The following is an 18,904-nucleotide window of genomic DNA, read 5'->3' on the forward strand; positions in this document are numbered from 1 at the left end:
CCATGATTGCTTTATCTAATTGTGTCGTTTCTACTACGTAGCTCTTTGGTCATGGAACACGGAGAGTTTTTTAGGTGTGTATTATTTACGTACACGCATGTGCATGTGTAGGCTGATTTAACCTGATGAGTCACTAGGAAACAGATGATGAAGAGCTGTTATCATTAATCGAGATTTAGCTTTCCAAAGAAATCAAAATTAGGTTTGGGGTTTAGTGTACTAGTAAAGTTTGAGTAAATTCAGATGTTTTTCTAATTTTATTATCACTTGCTTTGTTTCAGTGAAAAATGAATATTAACAGAAGACAATTTAAATACTAGTCTGTCTTTCATAGAGAAGAGACATGTGGTTGCCACCAAGGGGAGAGGGGGTGGAGGAGCGAGGGATGGGGAGGTTGGGGTTAGCAGATGTTACATGCAGGGTGGATAAAGCCACGAGCTCCTACTGTATAGTACAGGGAACTATAGTCAGTACCCTGTGCTAAACCATAATGGAAACGAATATAAAAAATCTTTTCAAAGACTGGTCTGTCTGTAAAGTTCACGGGAAGGTGTATGAAATTAAAGCAGAACTTCCCAGGGTTGGATCAGTGGTCCAAATTGTGTGAATTTAAAAACAAACTAGCCTCAGATTCCAGCTGGAGGATTTTGGAGCCCCTCCTTTCTGGGTAACTGTGAGGAAAATGTGGTTCAGGAAGGTTAAGTGACTTGCCCCAAACCACGCAACTAGTTACTGGCAGAGCTGAGACCCAAACGGCAGGTCCTTGCTGCGGTCATGCTGCAACTTGGCGCTTCCTAGTTAGTGGTTAAAGAGACACATTGTTCACGGATGTGTTTACTTGAGTTTTGCGCGGGGAGGAGGGAGTAAAATTCACTGAGCATCTATTTGCTAAGCACTTTGAAAATACACTATTTCGTGTGATTCCCACGTAGTCCTGTGAAGTGAATAACAGTCCCGCCTTCCCGACTAGGAGACTGGGGTGCCGGGCGCTTACTAACTTGCTCAAGGTCATGTGACTAATGCGAGAGCTGGTATTTGAGCCTTGGGTCTGCGTGACCTGTGCCTGCCCGGATCCCCTGCCGTGGCGCTGGTGATGGTAACTGAAACCCCTGGCGGGTGTGGGCCGCGGTGACAGGGATCTCAGAGTCGCCTCGTTTTCAGACCCCTCGCTCACTCCGTCAGCGCGTAGATGTGCGCAGATGTGTGCAGGCAGCAGCTTTCTGGGAGGACCCACAGCCCTCAGCAGCTGTGGGCTAATCTTCATGCCGTCTCTGTCACAGAAATGGTATTTTCTGGTTGGGCGGCCCCGGCCTGGAGAGATTCAGGGACTTGCCCAGCCCCTTATCACAAAGCCACATGGCCCTGCTCCCAGTTCCGTTCTTCGTCCCGTCTAGCATAGATTTCACCACTTTTGTTCTTTCCTGTCTTACACCAAGATTGTTTAAGTACTTCCCAAAAATAATGAGCCACGTGTGGGTGTGCTCGTTCTCCGGAATGAATCACTGTGAAAGAGGCCGTGAACCGGGGAAAGGAGAGTAAGCGTCTGGAAGCAGAGGCTCTGCTTCGCCTGCTGCTGACGGACCGACCCAGGAGGGAGCGTCTTTTCCAGAGGCGGCCGCGGGTCTGGCCCGCGAGTCCCACTGTGCTCAGAATAGCCCTCCGGGAGGCTGGGGAGGCGGCCGCTTTCCCTCCTCGCTTCCCAAAATAGCCCCAGGCTGTTCTTGTCCCTGGACGGCAGGGTGCGTGCATTGCGGGGACCCCTTTCGTGCCTGAATGTCCCCACCGACTCCGGGAGAGGAATGGGCTTCTCGGATGCGCAGGCAGGACGGCAGCGTGCGGTGCGCCCGGAGGTCTGGGTGGAGGGTTCTGAGGGCCGCCGAGGTAAATTAGAGTCAGCAAAGGAATCCGGGAGGGGGCAAACAAGGGGACTGGGGGGGAACCAGGAGGGTCCGTGGTCTCTCTTGCATCTAAAAGGGTCGGAATTGAAGTTTAGGATTAAATTTACTTTTAAAATTCCTTTTATGATTGGCGTCCTCATCTAAAGGATGCCTGCTTTAAACTTCCTGCCTTGAAAATATAACACGACCCAAGCCCTTCAGCAGGTAGCGGCGTGTTTTGGAATTTCTCCCAGAAGAAAGGGCTCTGATCAAACGCCACGAAAAACAATCCCACAGGCCAGGCCGTGAAGATCCACACTGCCCGCTTACCTGTCCGTGCCCGCCCTCCCTTGCTTCCCCGCTGGGGCTGGCAAGGACCGTGTCATTTATAGAAAGCCTGGGGAAGGAGCGCTTGGACCCTGAGATACTGGGAATCAGTTTGGGGATTTGAAAAGCCAAGAGATGCCCTCCAGTGTTTTGGAGGAAGAGACAAAGATAGACCGTTTACAGCCGAAAGGGGTGAGTTACAACAAGCTAGTTTTTCACAGGACTGGTCATAAATGCCTCTTCTCCGGGGGCCATAGTTTGAATATGTTCCCTCTTGTTATCTAGAAAGTATTCACTTCGTGTCCAGTGGGGGACTCGGGTGGGCCCTGCCACCCGCACCCCTGATGGGCGAGTCCCAACCTCAGTGTCCCAGGGGCTCGAGCCTCCCCCTGCCCATCCCAAGGGGTCAGGGCTAGGTTAGGCTTCTGGGAGACAGTGCTGGGGAGAACTGACTGCTGCTGTCTGTGCTATTCTTGTTAGACGGATAAATAAAGGATCGCAGATTCCAGGGCTGCCCAACTGGTTTTCAGAGGCACCAAATTCATTTACAGTAATTTCCTGTCAACAGGGCACACTTAGGGATAAACACACCCAGTCATACTCGTTAGTCCCAGAGCTGATTGAGTGCACTACCGATTTGAAAAAATATGTATATTACACTTTTGAAAGTGATATCTGGAAGTTCCTGTCGTGGTTCAGTGGTTAACGAATCTGACCAGCAATCATGAGGATGCAGGTTCGATCCCTGGCCTCGCTCAGTGGGGTAAGGATCTGGCGCTGTTGTGAGCTGTGGTGTGGGTCGAAGAGGTGGCTTGGATCTGGCGTTGCTGTGTCTCTGGCTACAGCTCCAATTCGACCCCTAGCCTGGGAACCTCCATATGCGGCGGTAGCGGCCCCCGGGGGGAAGAAAAAATGATGTCCAGGGGCCGTTCAGAGCTGAGTGACATTTATTGAGCACTTTTTCTGCATTAACTCATTTAATCCTCACCATGACTTTAGGAGGCGGGCACTGGTATTTTCTTCTTTGGCCGGCGCTCCTTGTGCCCCTCTTGAGAAGGGCACCTGCTGGGGACTAAAGGGAGGGGAGGATGTTGCACTAGTCGGGAGAAGCTTCCAAAGGAAGTGACGTTGAAGCCAGATTTTAAAGAACTTGTAAGAATTAGCCAGGAAAAAAAGCATTGCAGCAAAACCATGTGTAAGAGCACTCACACTGCATTCAGGAAGCTGTGGGCGTTCCCGGTGCAGAGAAAGGAGATGGGGTTGATGATGGCTCTAGGGAACCCTGGGTGGTGGATAGAGTGTGGGGGGTGGGGTCCTCCAGTCTCCAAAGGGAAGGTGCCTTCCTCTGACCCTCAGACGTCTACATCTAAAGGAAAGCCTCTTTCCTAGCCACAAAACGTTATTTTTTCCCCATTTTAGGGGCCGCACCCACAGCACATGGAGGTTCCCAGCCTGGGGGTCCCCTTGGAACTGTAGCCACTGGCCTACACCACAACCACAGCAATGCAGGATCCAAGCCGAGTTGCAACCTACAGCACAGCTCACAGCAATGCTGGGTCCTTAATCCACTGAGCGAGGCCGGGGATCGAACCTGTGTCCTGATGGACACTAGTCAGATTCGTTTCCACTGAGCCACACTGGGAACTCCCATAAAACACTTTTTAAAAAATTAAGTCTAAGTCTTGGAGTTCCCATTGTGGCTCAGCGGTAATGAACCTGACTGGTATCCATGAGAACGCGGGTTTGATCCCTGGGCTCGCCCAGTGGATTAAGGTTCTGGTGCTGTCGTGAGCTGTGGCTATGGCGTAGGCTGATGACTACAGCTCCAATTCGACCCCTGGCTTGGGAACTTCCATATGCCAGGGGTGCGGCCCTAAAAAGACCAAAAAAAAAAAAAAAAAAAAAAAAATTAAGCCTAAGTCCAAAGCAGAGATAAAAAGGCAGTTTCTCTGTTTCTCGTAGACATAAACTAGAACCCTAAGAGGAAAATGATGGCGCCCAGAAAGCCTTGGTTGAGAGCTGAATAAACAGGTGGAAAGGGTAGGCCCCCGTTGATGATATCATCATTCTGGCACCATCTCTCTTAAAAGTGCTGCATTTTGCTTTTTTGTTTTGTTTTTGTTTTGCTTTTTTAGGGCTGCACCCGCAGCGTATGAAGGTTCCCAGGCTGGGGTCAAATCCGAGCTACAGCTGCCAGCCTACACCACAGCCACGGCAACCCCGGACCCTTAACCCACTGAGCGAGCGCAGGGATTGAGCCCACATCCTCATGGATATTAGTTGGATTCGTTTCCCGTGCACCAGGACGGGAACTCCCAAGCGCCACACTTTGGAGCCTCCGGCCGGCTAGGAGGTTGTCGTCTAAGTCGGGGAGAGCACCTGGGATGAGAGCTCGCGGTGATGTCAGTGTCCCCTCCCCACTCTCCCGCAGCTCTGCTCTGTGCCTGCACCAGCTGCCTCCAGGCCAACTACACGTGTGAGACGGATGGGGCCTGCATGGTTTCCATTTTCAACCTGGACGGGATGGAGCACCATGTGCGCACCTGCATCCCCAAGGTGGAGCTGGTCCCCGCTGGGAAGCCCTTCTACTGCCTGAGCTCCGAGGACCTGCGCAACACGCACTGCTGCTACACCGACTTCTGCAACAAGATCGACCTGAGGGTGCCCAGCGGTGAGTGGACACCCTTGTTGGACTATTGGCGCGCCATGGAGGTAGGGCTCCCCCTCGTTTCGTCCTTCTCTATTCCACCCCCTTCCCTCTGTTTGATGATAGGTAAAGGTGCCCTTGGGATGCGCCCCGAGGTGACACGGGCTGGGATTCCTCCCAGTCCAGTCTGTAGATGCGAGGATGAGGGAGGCGGATTGTCGAGTGAGGCGCGGGAGTGCAAGCTGCGTCTTGGGCAGTGGCCGAGCCGCCCCGGGCAGCAGGCGAGGCGTGGGAAAGCCAGGCAGGGGTCCCCGCGGGAGGGTCTGGGGCCGATCCTGGAGGAGGCGGCCCCTCGGTCACGTGAAGGGAGCTTCTGGCGTGATGGTGACGGCAGACTGGCAGGGGGACTAGAGCTGCAAAGGGCAGTGACCAAGGCTGAGGAGTACCAGGCACTGCCGTTTAGGAGGTGTCACTGGGAGATGGAGGAGCAGGTGTGAGACGCAGGTGGAGGAGCAGGACCTGGCGGGGGCCTGGGGCGCGGAGGCCGGAAGGGCACCGAGAAACACTGAAAGGGCAGAGTGGGTGGTGGGCCTGACCCGCAGAGGGTGCCCTGACGGGAGCGGCCAGCATCTGAGAGTGCCCAGGCAGACAGACTCACCCCGTACGACCAGCAGGGTCAAGGGCACTGTGAACGCAGAGAGGAGATGGGGGGGATCCAGGGTAGAGGAGGCCACAGCGTTCCCTCGTTTTCACTCTCTTCTTTCCCTCTCCTCTCTCACCTGCCCCAGGTCACCTCAAGGAGCCTGAGCACCCCTCCATGTGGGGCCCCGTGGAGCTGGTGGGCATTATTGCCGGCCCAGTGTTCCTCCTGTTTCTCATCATCATCATCGTCTTCCTTGTCATTAACTACCATCAGCGCGTCTATCACAACCGCCAGAGGCTGGACATGGAGGACCCCTCGTGTGAGATGTGTCTCTCCAAGGACAAGACGCTCCAGGACCTCGTCTACGACCTCTCCACGTCGGGGTCGGGCTCAGGTACACGCGGCTTCAGGCCTCGTTCGTGTCTGTCGTTAGCCTTCATCACTGCCTGCCAGCAGGATGGAGCCTTCCAGAAGAAGGCTGGCCTTTTGGTGTCATAGTTCCCCCACTTTTGGAGTCTGACACAGAATAAGAGAAGAGAGTGGGTTCACGGAAAATCGTTCACTCTCTGGAATTCCAAAGGTCAGGTGCAAGCCTCTCCATTCTGGAGTCCCTGCTGCTCTTCAGGTCTTAGAGCCGTACAGCTATTGAAATGCGCCTGGTTCCACCTGAGCAGCGGAGTGCTCAGCTTCAGGGCCCCTTTTGAGAAACAGGAGTGTGCCGGGTTCCTGTGAGGTGGTGGCAGCTAATCATTGATCTGCGAGCAACCGCAAGGGGAGTTTAAGGACACCGAGTAAAGCCGAGAGAGCCGGGCTGGGTGAATCATTGACTTGTACCGGTTGCCCAAGGGGTTTTGGTGGCAGTTAAAATAAAGGCAGCGGGGGCTTCCAGCAGGGCGAGAGCACTGCTTCCGGGCTTCTTCTTGGTAAGCGAGCCTTTCTTAGGTGGCCCTCTCTTGAGACTTGACCTTTGGATGAAGGGGGCTGGGTTCTTCCGGTCTCAGGTTAGAGCCCAGCTAGCTAAAGAGTCTTTTTTGAAGATAAACAATTATTTTTGTGACAGTGAGATTCCGTTCCCGTAGGAAACGTCATCTGCCCAGGTCGCTGTTGTCCTCCTAACTGAAACATGCAGGATGGGACTTGTGAGGGTTGTGTGTCTATGTGTGTTTTCTCGCCACATGACGACACCCTTCTGTAGGGAACTTACGCCACCAGTCAGGGCCAGACACCCCTCCTCGAGCGCAGGAATACTTTGGGGCCTGACATCTCCTGAATTTCCGTGGTTTTGCCTTTATTAAGCTCTGCAGTAGAGGGTGCCAAAATGATGGATATATTTAAAAGCTGCATATTTTTAGGACGAGAGAAAATATATGGCTTGTTCTTTGCTGAAAGAGGGTAGGACAGTGGTTAGAACTGACTGACACAGTGAGTTGATTTGCTGCTGCTGGAGGAGGGTAGCTTGGGTTTTTCAGAGTCTTTTTTAAGATCAGGATTAGCTGAGTCTAGGAGAGGTCCAGGGCAGTTACCTGGTCATTTGGAGTAAAACTATTCATGACTTTTTCTCTCTGGGTGGTTTAGTCCATTCTGAATTCAGAATATGCAGAGCTTCCAAGATGTTGGGAGTTTGCATTCTGTGGACTTAAATCAGTCCTCGCCGCTTGTGGGACTTTTAGTTTGCACAAGCAAGTGCGTGGTGAATGCCCTCTGGACGACACAGGGTAGGCGAGAAGAGAAAGAGCCAGCGTTGGATAGAAGAGCCGGGCAGAGAGGGGAAGGGCCTCAGAGGAGGTTGTGGCGAAAGGGGTCTCGAAGACTTCGTTAGAAGTCTTGAGAGCAGAAAGGGCAGGGAACATTCCAAACCAAGGAAGAACCCTTGGGCAAAAGGACAAAAGACATGAAAACGTTCACCGAGTGTTTAGGGAGCGACAAGAGGCCCGCGTGTTGTGCCCACGCCAGAGCAGGAGCAGGCTGCCCTGGTGGAAGCCCTGGGGGTCCTGCTTTACCTGGGGAGCTGGAGGCATCTACCAGGCCTCCGTGTGAGAAAATCAGTGCCCGTGTCTTCGTGCAGAAGCGGTTCTGGCAGTGGTGTGGTGGGGGGTTCACTCATTTACCAGCCCCCTCTAGGGAGGGCAGGGCGGGAGCCCATGGGATGGGAGGCAGAGAGACCGAAAGACCAGAACTAGGTCAGGCGTCCAGGGCATGAGGAGGAGAGGGCCGCACTGGGAAACACTCGGGGTGGTATGCTGCCGCGGTGAAAATCGTAAAGCTGGGAGTCAGGCCTGGACCTGACTCCCCGCCCTGCCGTTTATGGCTTCTGTGAATGAATGACTTAACCCTCCCCCTGGCGCCTTAGTTTTTTTCCTTCGTACAATGGGGAGGATAACAATACCTACCCTTTAGGTGGTTGTGAGGAAATGAAATAACTTATGCAAACCCTTAGCATAGTGCCTCATGCACGGTGGCATACAGCAAGCAACTTCGGAGTTAATAACACATTTGTTCATTTGGTCAGAGAGAAGGAGACAGGTCACAGTCATGGTGGGGTGATTGGCTGGCCAGGGAGACACTGCGTGAGTCAAATGAGGCAACAAACGAGTCCTTTAAAGACAGTAAAGTTAATCTTGGAACAAGCACGGGTAGTTCCCACCCGGTTCTGCATCTGGAGTGCCCACCGGAGCAGAGCTTGGAGCTGTCTGGAGAGAGGTGGGCAGGCCCTGACCATGGTGGGCTTTTCCATGGGCCGCGCAGCACTGCCCTCTTGTGGCCAGTGACTGGAACGGCCAGGAGGTGGCTCCCAGCCTTCATTCAATCCCCCACGTTCCTCTTCCACAGACAGCAGCCCTGGGTGGATTGGCCCCCAAGAAGCTGGCTGGAGAGTTGCTAAATCGGTCCGACATTTATATTCAGATCTCTCCGCCGTACCAACTGGGTCCCTACCAGGAGAACTTGCCTAGAAGAGGAACAGCGAGTTGCATGCATTTCCCCTTCCATGTTCACTTACTCGCAGTGCTGCCCGGCTTAGCCCTCTGTGGATTAGCCAGACACGGTGCAGGGGCCGCCGCAGCCCTCCACGGTCAGAGGCCAAGTGTAGAATGGGGTGAGGGCTCTTCCAGAGTGGCGCTGAGAGAGGGGGTTGCGGAGTTCAGCAGACACACAGTTTCATCTTTCTTTCCATTCTCTGGTCCATAGGGTTACCCCTTTTTGTTCAGCGCACAGTGGCCCGAACCATCGTTTTGCAGGAGATTATTGGCAAGGGCCGCTTTGGAGAAGTGTGGCGTGGCCGCTGGAGAGGTGGCGACGTGGCTGTGAAAATATTCTCCTCTCGCGAAGAGCGGTCTTGGTTCCGGGAAGCAGAGATATACCAGACGGTCATGCTGCGCCATGAAAACATCCTTGGCTTCATTGCTGCCGACAACAAAGGTAACAGGCTGGGTTTGGGTACACAGCGTCCCAAGGCCAGCGATGGTCCCAGCTGGAGGGGCGACTGCACTCTTCTTTTTGCCTTCAGAGTTATTATCCATAGAAGGAGAACCCAGATAAGGCAATGGTTTTCAGACTTCTTCTGTGACAACCTTATACAGAAACCCAGGTTATTGGAGTTCCCGCTGTGGCACAGGGAGTTAAGTTACGGCATTGTCTGTGCAACAGCTCAGGTCACAGCTGTGGCTCACATTCAGTCCCTGGCCCGGGAACTTCCATGTGCTGTGGGTGTGGCCATTAAAAAAAAAAAAAGAAAGAAAGAAAGAAAGAAACCCAGGTTATTAAGCAAGTAAATGAGCAGTTACTAAGCCGATAAATAAGATAAACTCTTATCCTACCTGTTCACCTTCCCATCTCTGAGACTCCCACACCCACCCTCAGGGTAGTCCCTCCAGGGGCTCCGGTAAATTTGCCTTGAAAATAACTGGAACGAAGAGGTGTGGCCTCAGCCCCCTCCAGGAGAGGACAGTCCGAGTAAAGCACGAGGTCCGTGCTCGGTGACAGCGCAGCGTCTTCCCCATGATGGCCGTGGAGCTGGCGCAGCGGGGCCATGCCTGCCTCCCACCAAGGGCTCCCCGAGGTCTCCAGGCTCAGCTTTTGGTCGGCTTGTACCTGAGGTTCCTTAGTGCCTCCTCCCTCGCTCTGCTGATTTTGCTTCGTTTTGGAGTCTCTCTGGTGAGCTCATTTTTAAGGACCTCACTGACTGGCAGAGTTCAGTAAACTAACGCTTGATTGTAGGAAGTAATCAAACAACAACTGTTCTGCTGGGCACAGATTGGGGGTGAGATGGAAGCCATGGAGGTCACACTTGAGCTTGATTGAGGTGAAGATGGCAGGAGTTGGTCAGAAAGAAAAACCGGTGAGAAGAGCACTCCAGACACTTGTGCAGAGACCAGGGACCTTTGGGAACCTGCAGGTCGATTAGAATGAGCAAGCCAAAGACATGGGTAGAGAGGTGGCAGAGTCAGGTTAAAAAAGGCGCCCCCCCCCCACTTTTTTTTTCTGACTGCACCTGCAGCATGCAGAAGTTCCCAGGCCAGGGATTGAACCCAAACCACGGCTGTAACCAGAGCCACAGCAGTGACAACTCCTAATCCTTAACCCACTGAGCCTCAAGGGAACTGCTAAAAGGGGCCTTTTTGAGAGAATTGTACTTTATCCTGAGGTAGCGGGTAGTAATTGAAATTTCATTCACTAATTCAGTAATGCTCATGGCCTGCCGTTTGGTCCTGGGATCATCACACATAAGAAACAGACCCAGTCCCCGCCCTTGTAGCGCCCAGGAAGAGGGGGCTGAACACATGTGGGGGGTAATGCCCCTGAACCAGAAGGGCCGTGGGGAGATGCCCTTTCCATTTTAGAAGAGTGTCTCCGGCAGTCAGGACGTAGTTTGCTGCATGGTCCAGCGATTTTTAGAATTCCACGTCGACAAAGACTACGAAAGATGCTAAGTGTGTGTTTTTCCTTCCTAAAACAACAGCGGGCTGCTCATTCCTTGCATTGCTGTGGGGGGTTGTAGTGGCCTCAGCTGCCCCAAAGCTGAACAGTCTTAGACTCACACCAGGGAGGAAGGGGAAGCTGTTCGTTTTCAAAACAGCCTCACCTTTTGACGGTGAATTTAAATCTTACGTATATTTTAAAAGATCAAGAGATGGCTTCTGTTTTGACTGATGGACAGGGTCCTCGAGACGTCAGAGGCAGGCCGAGCGGAAAGGGCGTGTTCAGTGGACCCTTCATTCGCGTAATCAGAGAATTCACTTGGTGCTTTGCCAGGAGCCACTCCCTGTATTGATTCTGGCAGCTCGTAGGAGCAGGCGCTGGCCATTGAACCCCACAGGAGGGCCAGGGGAGGAGGAAGATCGGCCCCTTTCGTTGTCACCTTTTTAACGTGATAGATGCAGTAGAGTGTCCTGGGACCGGGCCGACCTGGAATTTGCGACAGCTCAGTCCTGTGTCCGGTCTTCTTAAGGACAGCAGCACGGGCTCATTAGCTTACCAGCCGTGGGGTTTCTGTCTTCTCCCTCCCTTCCTCCCGCCCCTCCTTCCCACTCGACCCTGCACCCCGCCCTGCCCCGCATGTGCGGTGTGTGCTCGCCACCCGCCGTTGCCTTCTGAGGGTAAGAGGCGGAGATCCTCTGGAGGACTGGGAAGCGTGCTCTTTGTGCATGTGCGGCCTGGAACACAGCAGTGCACAAAGGACTCTTTCCTCCTCCACGGAGAGCTCACTGCCTGGAAGGAGCAAGGCACTTCCAGGCCACAAGTGAGCCTGGTGCTGGGGGGGTGGGGGGCTGTGCTGGAGCACAGAGGAGGGCCCGCCAAGCCTTCCTCCCTGGCCGGGGTGGATGCAGCCAGCCGTGGTGTGGCTGAGCAGGTCTTGTCGGGATCAGAAGCAGTGTTGCAAAGGAAACAGGTGATTCTGTCACTTTCTCTAAGCCCGTGCTCCCTCTTGGGAATGCCTCACATTGCAAACTTGGTGTGATAAAGAAGCGTGGCTCAGCATCCTCCAGCCACCTTCAAGAAGTAAAGGAGCAGGTCTGAGAAGGAAAGGCCATCCCCCTGTCCTTCCTGGAGCCTAAAGCCCAAGGCGACCGCGGATGAGACAGCAGAGTGGGGCCTCAGGAGGCATGGGAGCCAGGTGCGGGAATTCAGGGCTCTAGCAAGTTGGCATCGCACCTTTTTGTGGGTCGTCGTGCCTGTTCTGGAACTCCTCTGTGGTTCTCTGCAGATAACGGCACGTGGACACAGCTGTGGCTCGTCTCGGACTACCACGAGCACGGCTCCCTGTTTGACTACCTTAACCGCTACACGGTGACCATCGAGGGGATGATCAAGTTGGCCTTGTCTGCCGCGAGCGGGTTGGCACACCTGCACATGGAGATCGTGGGCACCCAAGGTCAGTGGCCCCGCCGAGGCCTGTCCCCCCACCAGCTCCAGAGCCCCTCTCTGCTCGGAAGCGGGACTTGGGCCTCAGGAGCTGGGGTCTAGCCCGAGCGAGAGGGGTGAGAAGTTCCCTCCAGTGAGAACAAAAGGTGCCCCTGCCTTCAGATCTCTCTCCGGGCCTCCACATCGGACACGGTGGTTGTCCCCGCAGGCCGGGCCTGGTGTGGTTGTCGGTCGGGGAGCTGGCATTGACCGTGTGGTCATCTCAGACACCCACCGGTCACAGGGAAGGGAGGGGACCGAGGAGGCCAGGCAGACTGCCGCTCTGAGCAGCGCTCTCGTGAGCCCACACGCTCACTGTCGGGACCGCTTGGTGGGTTGGACTCCGGGCTCTGCTAACCTAGGACGGTCCTCCGGGAGGAGAAGGACCTTGGGCGTCCCTGCTTGTTGACAGAGGCAGCTCTTTGGGAGCACTCTTGGCACAGTGGCACATGGCTCCCTGGTGCCTGGTTGACCAGCAGCAGCTCTCGCCCACCCTGGCGGATGACCAGCCGTGAAAGCTTGACCCCGTCCCTAGTTCTGCAGTGATAGTGGCCTCTTTGGTCTGAGAGCCTGGCCAGCACAGCAGCTTTTCCCGGAAACCCTCAGCAGTCCTTCCCCGGGGCGTGTCCGTTCACGGAAGGCGAGCAGGGGTGGTGTGATGTGGTGACGGTGGCCAGGGGCCCTGCCCTGCCAAGCTCTCGACTCACCTGCACTGGTGCATTTACTCTTCATAACATGCCCGTGAAGTGAGTACTGGTGTTTGGTCTCATTTTATGGATGAGAAGCTCAATGTATTGATGGGTTAAGTTGCATTTCCAGGGTTACTGGGTTAGTGGGAGGCAAAGCTAGGACTCGAACCCACACCATCCGGCTGCAGAGGCTATGCTTTTACTGCTTATACTGCCTTTCTTTAAAGATCGCCTCCCGCCACACACACACACCTTTTTTTCTTCCTTCTGCCAGGGAAGCCTGGAATTGCTCATCGAGACTTAAAGTCAAAGAACATCCTGGTGAAGAAGAATGGCATGTGCGCCATCGCAGACCTGGGCCTGGCCGTCCGTCACGATGCCGTCACTGACACCATTGACATTGCCCCTAACCAAAGGGTGGGAACCAAACGGTAGGAAGGCCCTGGCCGCCGCCCCTGCTCAGCTCTCGTCCTCAGTAGCCCACGAGCACCCTCGCCGATCAGCGCAGGAGGAGCGGGTGTGGTTCTTGCTCTCAGACAGCTGGCAGTTGAGTTGAACACCTGCCCCCTCCACCTGGAAAGCCACATGGGTTGCATGGAGCAGATGCGAGTGCCAGGAGCACAGCTCCATAGACCCGTGTGCCCACAGCTGTTGGCGAGTTGGGCAGGGGATGCAGTGGAGAAAGAGAACCTGGAGCAAGACTTGCAAGGGGCAGCGGCCCCAGGCTTGGCTAGGGGACAGGGGAAGGGTTGCAGTGGTGGCCTGTGCAGGACCCCCGAGGCGGCAGGGAGGGTGTTTGCTGGGGTTTAGAGAGCAGGTTTGCCAGGGTGGAAATGAGGGCCTCCCTTAAGGGTTATGGGCCTTCTTCCCGCTCCATTCAGAAGATGGAAAGAGAACTTACCATGGGCTGGAAGAGGAGGTCTGATTTCTGCTAGGTCTCAGAGAATGTCAGTAAATTGCGCTGCTGCTCTTTCCTCTTCCTTTTGAGGCAGCTACCCAGACTTCCAGGTGTGTGGGGGGGGGAGGGGGGAGGGGGGAGTGGCCCGAGTAGTAATAGTGAACTAACTGAGGGGGCCTTTGATGACCACCTAGAATTAATTTTCAGTTATCGACACAGATAAAATAACAAGTTCAGATAGATTTTAAGCTCAACACTCAACGCATCACTGGCTACATTCAGTAAAGCCCACAACCCCAGTAGCAACCAGATATGTACTGTTCCTGCTCTGTGACCCACATACACGTACCTTTTCCAGGAAATGGAAACACACTTAAAATAAATCTTGATGGTTAAAAAAAGAGGTAGATGATGGGACATGATGGAGGATGATCTGAGAAAAAGAATATGTGTGTGTGTGTGTGTGTGTGTGTGAGACTGGGTCACTTTGCTGAAATTGACAGAACACTGTAAATCAGCTGCAATGGAAAAAATAAAAATCATTTAAAAAAAAAAGAGGTACAAATAAGAATAGCCTAGTGTCACCAAACCTACGCCAAGGTATTTGGATTCGAATCCAAAACATGGGAGTTTGCAGTGACAAGACCCCATCAGTCTTGGGGCGGTGCTCTCCCACCTTCAGGGGGCTATTGAATCGGTACTTTGAGTCAGGAGAGAAGTGGTCATTAGCCGTGATGATCACGTGTCCTTTGCTGTTGCAGATACATGGCCCCCGAGGTACTTGATGAAACCATCAACATGAAGCACTTCGACTCCTTCAAGTGTGCGGACATCTATGCCCTCGGGCTCGTGTATTGGGAGATTGCCCGAAGATGCAACTCTGGAGGTACCTTTCCTCTTGCCTTCTCTTGCTCCTGCTTCCCAGGACCACCTGAGGGGTCTGGTGTTTGACTGCCACCTTCCTTCTCACAACCCGTCGGATGCCTGGGCCAGAGCCCGTCACACTCAGGACTCTCAACAAAGAGGAGGGAGGGGACCTTGGGGCTGCGGGACCAAGGGCGTGTTTACTCTTTGGACCAGCTTATTGAATAGGGTTTTATGTTGTGGTAACTGTTTCAGAGGCTCACCTGGCCTTTTTTTTTTTTTTTTTTTTTTTTGACATATTGCCTTTATTGGTCTGTGGAGGTTGGGAGAGCCTTGGGCAGGAATAGCACAAGACTCATGCAGGACTGCCTTCACACAGGAGGCAGGGTTTTCTGACACACGGGCTCTTGAGCCATGTCCCTGGGGAACGTAAGGTTTCATTGACAAAATAATAGTGATGATGTCTTACGTGGTGGAAGGAAAACTGCTCATGCATAGGATTTTCCCACAGTGAGTTTTTTCTTCGGGAATTTTTTTCTTACATCTTTGGTATTTACAACTGTTCCGTCATGTCAGACCCCGGTGAAAGGTAGTAGCAGACTTAGCAGAAAACAGTTTTATCATCAGCTTAGTGCATCAGAATGTTAACGGTGACTTCCAAGGATTCTGCCATGGGATCCAGTCTGAGATCCACTAGACCCCTGCCCTCAGCCATTTCTATTGCAGGCCAGTGGAAGTGAATTAAATGGAATTTGATTGATTAGAACGATGAGTGTTCCAGCAGAGCCCTTCCCTGTAGTACTGCCTTTTTCCGCCCATGACATGTTTGGTAAGATCCGAGGCATGGAGGAGGCACCCAGGGATTATTCATGGAATTGTACCCCTTTTTGGTCATGATACGCAGATTAAACAGTCAAGGTAAATCTGGTCACACAGGTTTTAAATTGTGGACCGGGTAAATTTTTCTTTCTCAGAGTGCTCTGGCGGCCTCGTGGTTAAGGGCTCAGCATTGTTCCTGCTGTGATGCAGGTTCAGTCCCCGGCCTGGGAGCGTCTGCCTGCCAGGGATGTGGCCAAGACAAAAATTTTTTTTTCCTTTCCCTATACTATCCAGAAATTGGGGCTAAGTATGTAATAACAGCGCTGACATTTGTCCACCACTTGCTCAGCATAAGCTCATTTCGCCTTTACTTCAGCCTGACCCAGCGGGCACTATTATTGCCATCACTTTGCAGATGAAAAGAATGAGTCACAGAGAGATTAGGTAATTTGTCCAAGGTCACACGGCTAGTAACCTAGGATTCAGACTCTGGTGAGCTAAGGCTAGAGTTTAAATTTACTGCTCCTCAGATAATTACCAAGTCAGACTCTATTTAAAACTCTGTCCCTTAGAGTTCCCCTTGTGGCTCAGTGGTTGACAAATTCGACTAGGAACCATGGGGTTGCAGGTTCGAGCCCTGGCCTCGCTCAGTGGGTTGGGGATCCAACGTTGCCGTGGGCTGTGGTGTGGGTTGCGGACACAGCTCGGATCCTGCATTGCTGTTGCTGTGGTGTGGGCCGACAGCTGCAGCTCCAGTTGGACCCCTGGCCTGGGAGCCTCCATGTTCTTCGGGTGTGGCCCTAGAAAAGACAAAAAAAAATTCTGTCCCATCAGCCCGGGACAGTAGAATTTCTTCTGGAAAAAGGCATGAGAAAGTTACATTTGATCTTTAAAATTTTTATTATGGAAAATATTTCAGTTTGTAGCTGTAGAGATAAGGATTTCAAAAATGTAGTACGATTATCACAGTTTAAAAAATGGATAGTAATTTTTAATTTCATTTATCATTAGCCAATATTGAGATTTTTCCCAATTGTCTCCTAATTTTTTTAAGTAGCAGTTTGTTAAATCAGGTTTCAGGAGTTCCTGTTGTGGCTCAGTGGGTTAAGAACCTGACTAGTATCTGTGAGGATTTGGGTTAGATCCCTGGCCTCGCTCAATGAGTTAAGGATCCAGCGTTGCCATGAGCTTCGGCATAGGTTGCAGATGTGACTTGGATCCTGCCTTCCTTTGGCTGTGGTGTAGGCCGAAAGCTGCAGCTCTGATTCGACCCCTAGCCCAGGAACTTCCACAAGCTGAAGGTGTGACCCTAAAAAAAAAAAATCAGGGTTCAAATAACGCCCAGCCACTGCAGTTGATCGATGCCCTCTGAAGTCTCTTTAATCTACAAGTGCCCCTCCGTTTTTCTTTTTTTTTTCTTCTGTGTTTTTAAAATCAGAAAATCCAGATCTTTTGTCCTGTAAGGTTTTTGTATCTAGATTTTCCTGATTGCCTCTTCATAGAATTCACATATTTGACTGTTTCTGTGAATTTCCTATGCGAGTTACATTTAAAGACTAGAATCAGGAGTTCTCAGTGGGTTAGGGATTCGACATTGTCATACCTGTGGCTCAGGTCACTGCTATCGCACAGATCTGATCCCTCGTCCAGGAACTTGTGTGTGCTGCTTTTTTCCACCTATGATGTTAGTGTGGCCAAAAAAAAAAAAAGACTAGAATCATTTCCCTCTCAAATCCTTCTGTTAAAAGGCGCACATGGGAGTTCCCGTCATGGCGCAGTAGTTAACGAATCCGACTAGGAACCATGAGGTTACGGGTTCGGTCCCTGCCCTTGCTCAGTGGGTTAAGGATCCGGCGTTGCCATGAGCTGTGGTGTAGGTTGCAGACGCGGCTCGGATCCAGCGTTGCTGTGGCTCTGGTGTAGGCTGGTGGCTGCAGCTCCGATTCGACCCCTAGCCTGGGAACTCCATATGCCGAGGGAGCGGCCCAAGAAATGGCAAAAAGACAAAAAAATAAATAAATAAATAAAAATAAAAAAATAAAAGGCACATATAATGCTGGTTCTCTCTTTTTTTGTGATATTAATAGCCATCTTTGATCATTGTCCAAATCTAAATTCATTAGAGGTTGAAAAATACCAATATTCAGATTCTGTCAAAGTTCATCTCTTTTCCTTTTTTTTCCTTTTTTTTTTTTAAGATTTCTTCTTTAAGGAGAAACTTTCCCAAATTGTCTATTCGGTTACCAAGATGTATAGTTTGAGTAGGAAAGGCAGGAACAATACTTGGTTCTTTGTTTCTTTACCATTTTTCAAAATAATGAGTTTATTCTCTTTCATCCTACAGAGACGACTGTGGGGGGTGGGGGGGTCTTGGTTCATTTGTTTGTTTGTTTTTAGTGTCATCATGAACAGGGGATTTAAAATATTTATTTCGGGTCAAGTCATAAGTCTTACTGTTGCTTAAATGTTCTCACCTTTGGCCAGTTGGGAGTTTTTCAAGTGGGTATCTTTTGACGTGACCTCAGTATCTTTGGTAGCGTCCTTGCTTTTTGGTAGGAAAAAGATGTTCCTGGCTAACCGTGTGTATCTCCTGTCCCATACCTGGAGGTGACCAAGCCCTCCAAGGAGCCCGAGGTCCTCTTCGTGGGAATTGGTCTTTACAGGTCACAATGTGGGCGTTGCCACTGGCCGGTGAGTGAGCTCTTCCTTCTGATAACGCTGGTGGATATTTTCTTTTCTCCCATGTCCAGGAGTCCATGAAGAATATCAGCTGCCATATTATGACCTAGTGCCCTCTGATCCTTCCATCGAGGAGATGCGGAAGGTCGTATGTGACCAGAAGCTGCGTCCCAACATCCCCAACTGGTGGCAGAGTTATGAGGTAAGAGGGTCCCCTCTCCTGCCCCTTTTCCATCTGCCTAATTTCTCTATTTTGGGAAAGTGTTTCCCGACGCCAACCCCAGGGCTTCCCCCTGAGCGTGTGGTTTATTATACGTTACTCCGCGCTGTTATGTTACACACTAAGCCCCGAGGGGCCGCAGCCCCTTTTCCCAGCTCCTCTTTGGAATCAACAACCTGGAAGAAGAAAAAGGCTTGGTCCCAGGACACAGATAGGGACAAAACAAAGACTTGAGTGGGAGTCGTTAGACCTGTCCAACTGGAAAAATGGCTCTGGAGCCACAGGGGTGGGCCGAGCTCTCAGGGGAGTTGAGAAGAGGCATCCACAAGGGGTGTAGAATGAGGGTGGGACTCGGTGAGAAGGGCGTTCCTCAGTGAGGAAGGGGCCTTTCTAAAAACTCAAAGCTGGGAGTTCCCCTTGTGGCTCAGTGGAAATGAGTCCAGCCTGCATCCATGAGGATGTGGGTTTGATCTCTGGCCTCGCCTCAGTGGGTTAAGTATCTGGCATTGCCATGAGCTGTGGTGTAGGTCACAGATGCAGCTCGGACCCTCCCTTGCTGTGTCTGTGGCGTAGGCCGACAGCTGCAGCTCCCGCTTGACCCCCTAGACTGGGAACTTCCATATGTTGCAGGTGTAGCCCTAAAAAGCAAAAACAAACAAGCGAACAAAAAGCCCATAAAACAAAAAAACTCAAAGCCAGGACGATGTGGAGAATTTGTATCTGGGCACAGTGGCAGACGAAGTGGGAAGGGACAGCATTCGGTGGATGTAATAGAAATGAAGACAAATACCTGATTTAACTTCCTAATAAACATGGAGTTTGGGTTCTGGAGTCTTTGGGGG

General features: G+C 52.0%; 1 protein-coding gene across 2 annotated transcripts in view; it reads left to right on the forward strand.

Moving 5' to 3' along the window:
* Positions 1 to 18,904, forward strand: part of ACVR1B (activin A receptor type 1B) — a 36,405-nt gene that overhangs the window by 12,822 nt on the left and 4,679 nt on the right. For both annotated transcript variants that reach the window (NM_001195322.1, XM_013988268.2), the window contains exons 2-8: positions 4,636 to 4,875; positions 5,640 to 5,888; positions 8,681 to 8,911; positions 11,697 to 11,864; positions 12,857 to 13,013; positions 14,242 to 14,366; positions 17,914 to 18,044. In NM_001195322.1, the coding sequence (NP_001182251.1) occupies positions 4,636 to 4,875; positions 5,640 to 5,888; positions 8,681 to 8,911; positions 11,697 to 11,864; positions 12,857 to 13,013; positions 14,242 to 14,366; positions 17,914 to 18,044 (1,301 nt within the window). The remainder of the gene's footprint in view (positions 1 to 4,635; positions 4,876 to 5,639; positions 5,889 to 8,680; positions 8,912 to 11,696; positions 11,865 to 12,856; positions 13,014 to 14,241; positions 14,367 to 17,913; positions 18,045 to 18,904) is intronic.

This window comes from Sus scrofa, chromosome 5 (assembly GCF_000003025.6).
Source record: "Sus scrofa isolate TJ Tabasco breed Duroc chromosome 5, Sscrofa11.1, whole genome shotgun sequence".
Classification (NCBI taxonomy): Eukaryota; Metazoa; Chordata; class Mammalia; order Artiodactyla; family Suidae; genus Sus; species Sus scrofa.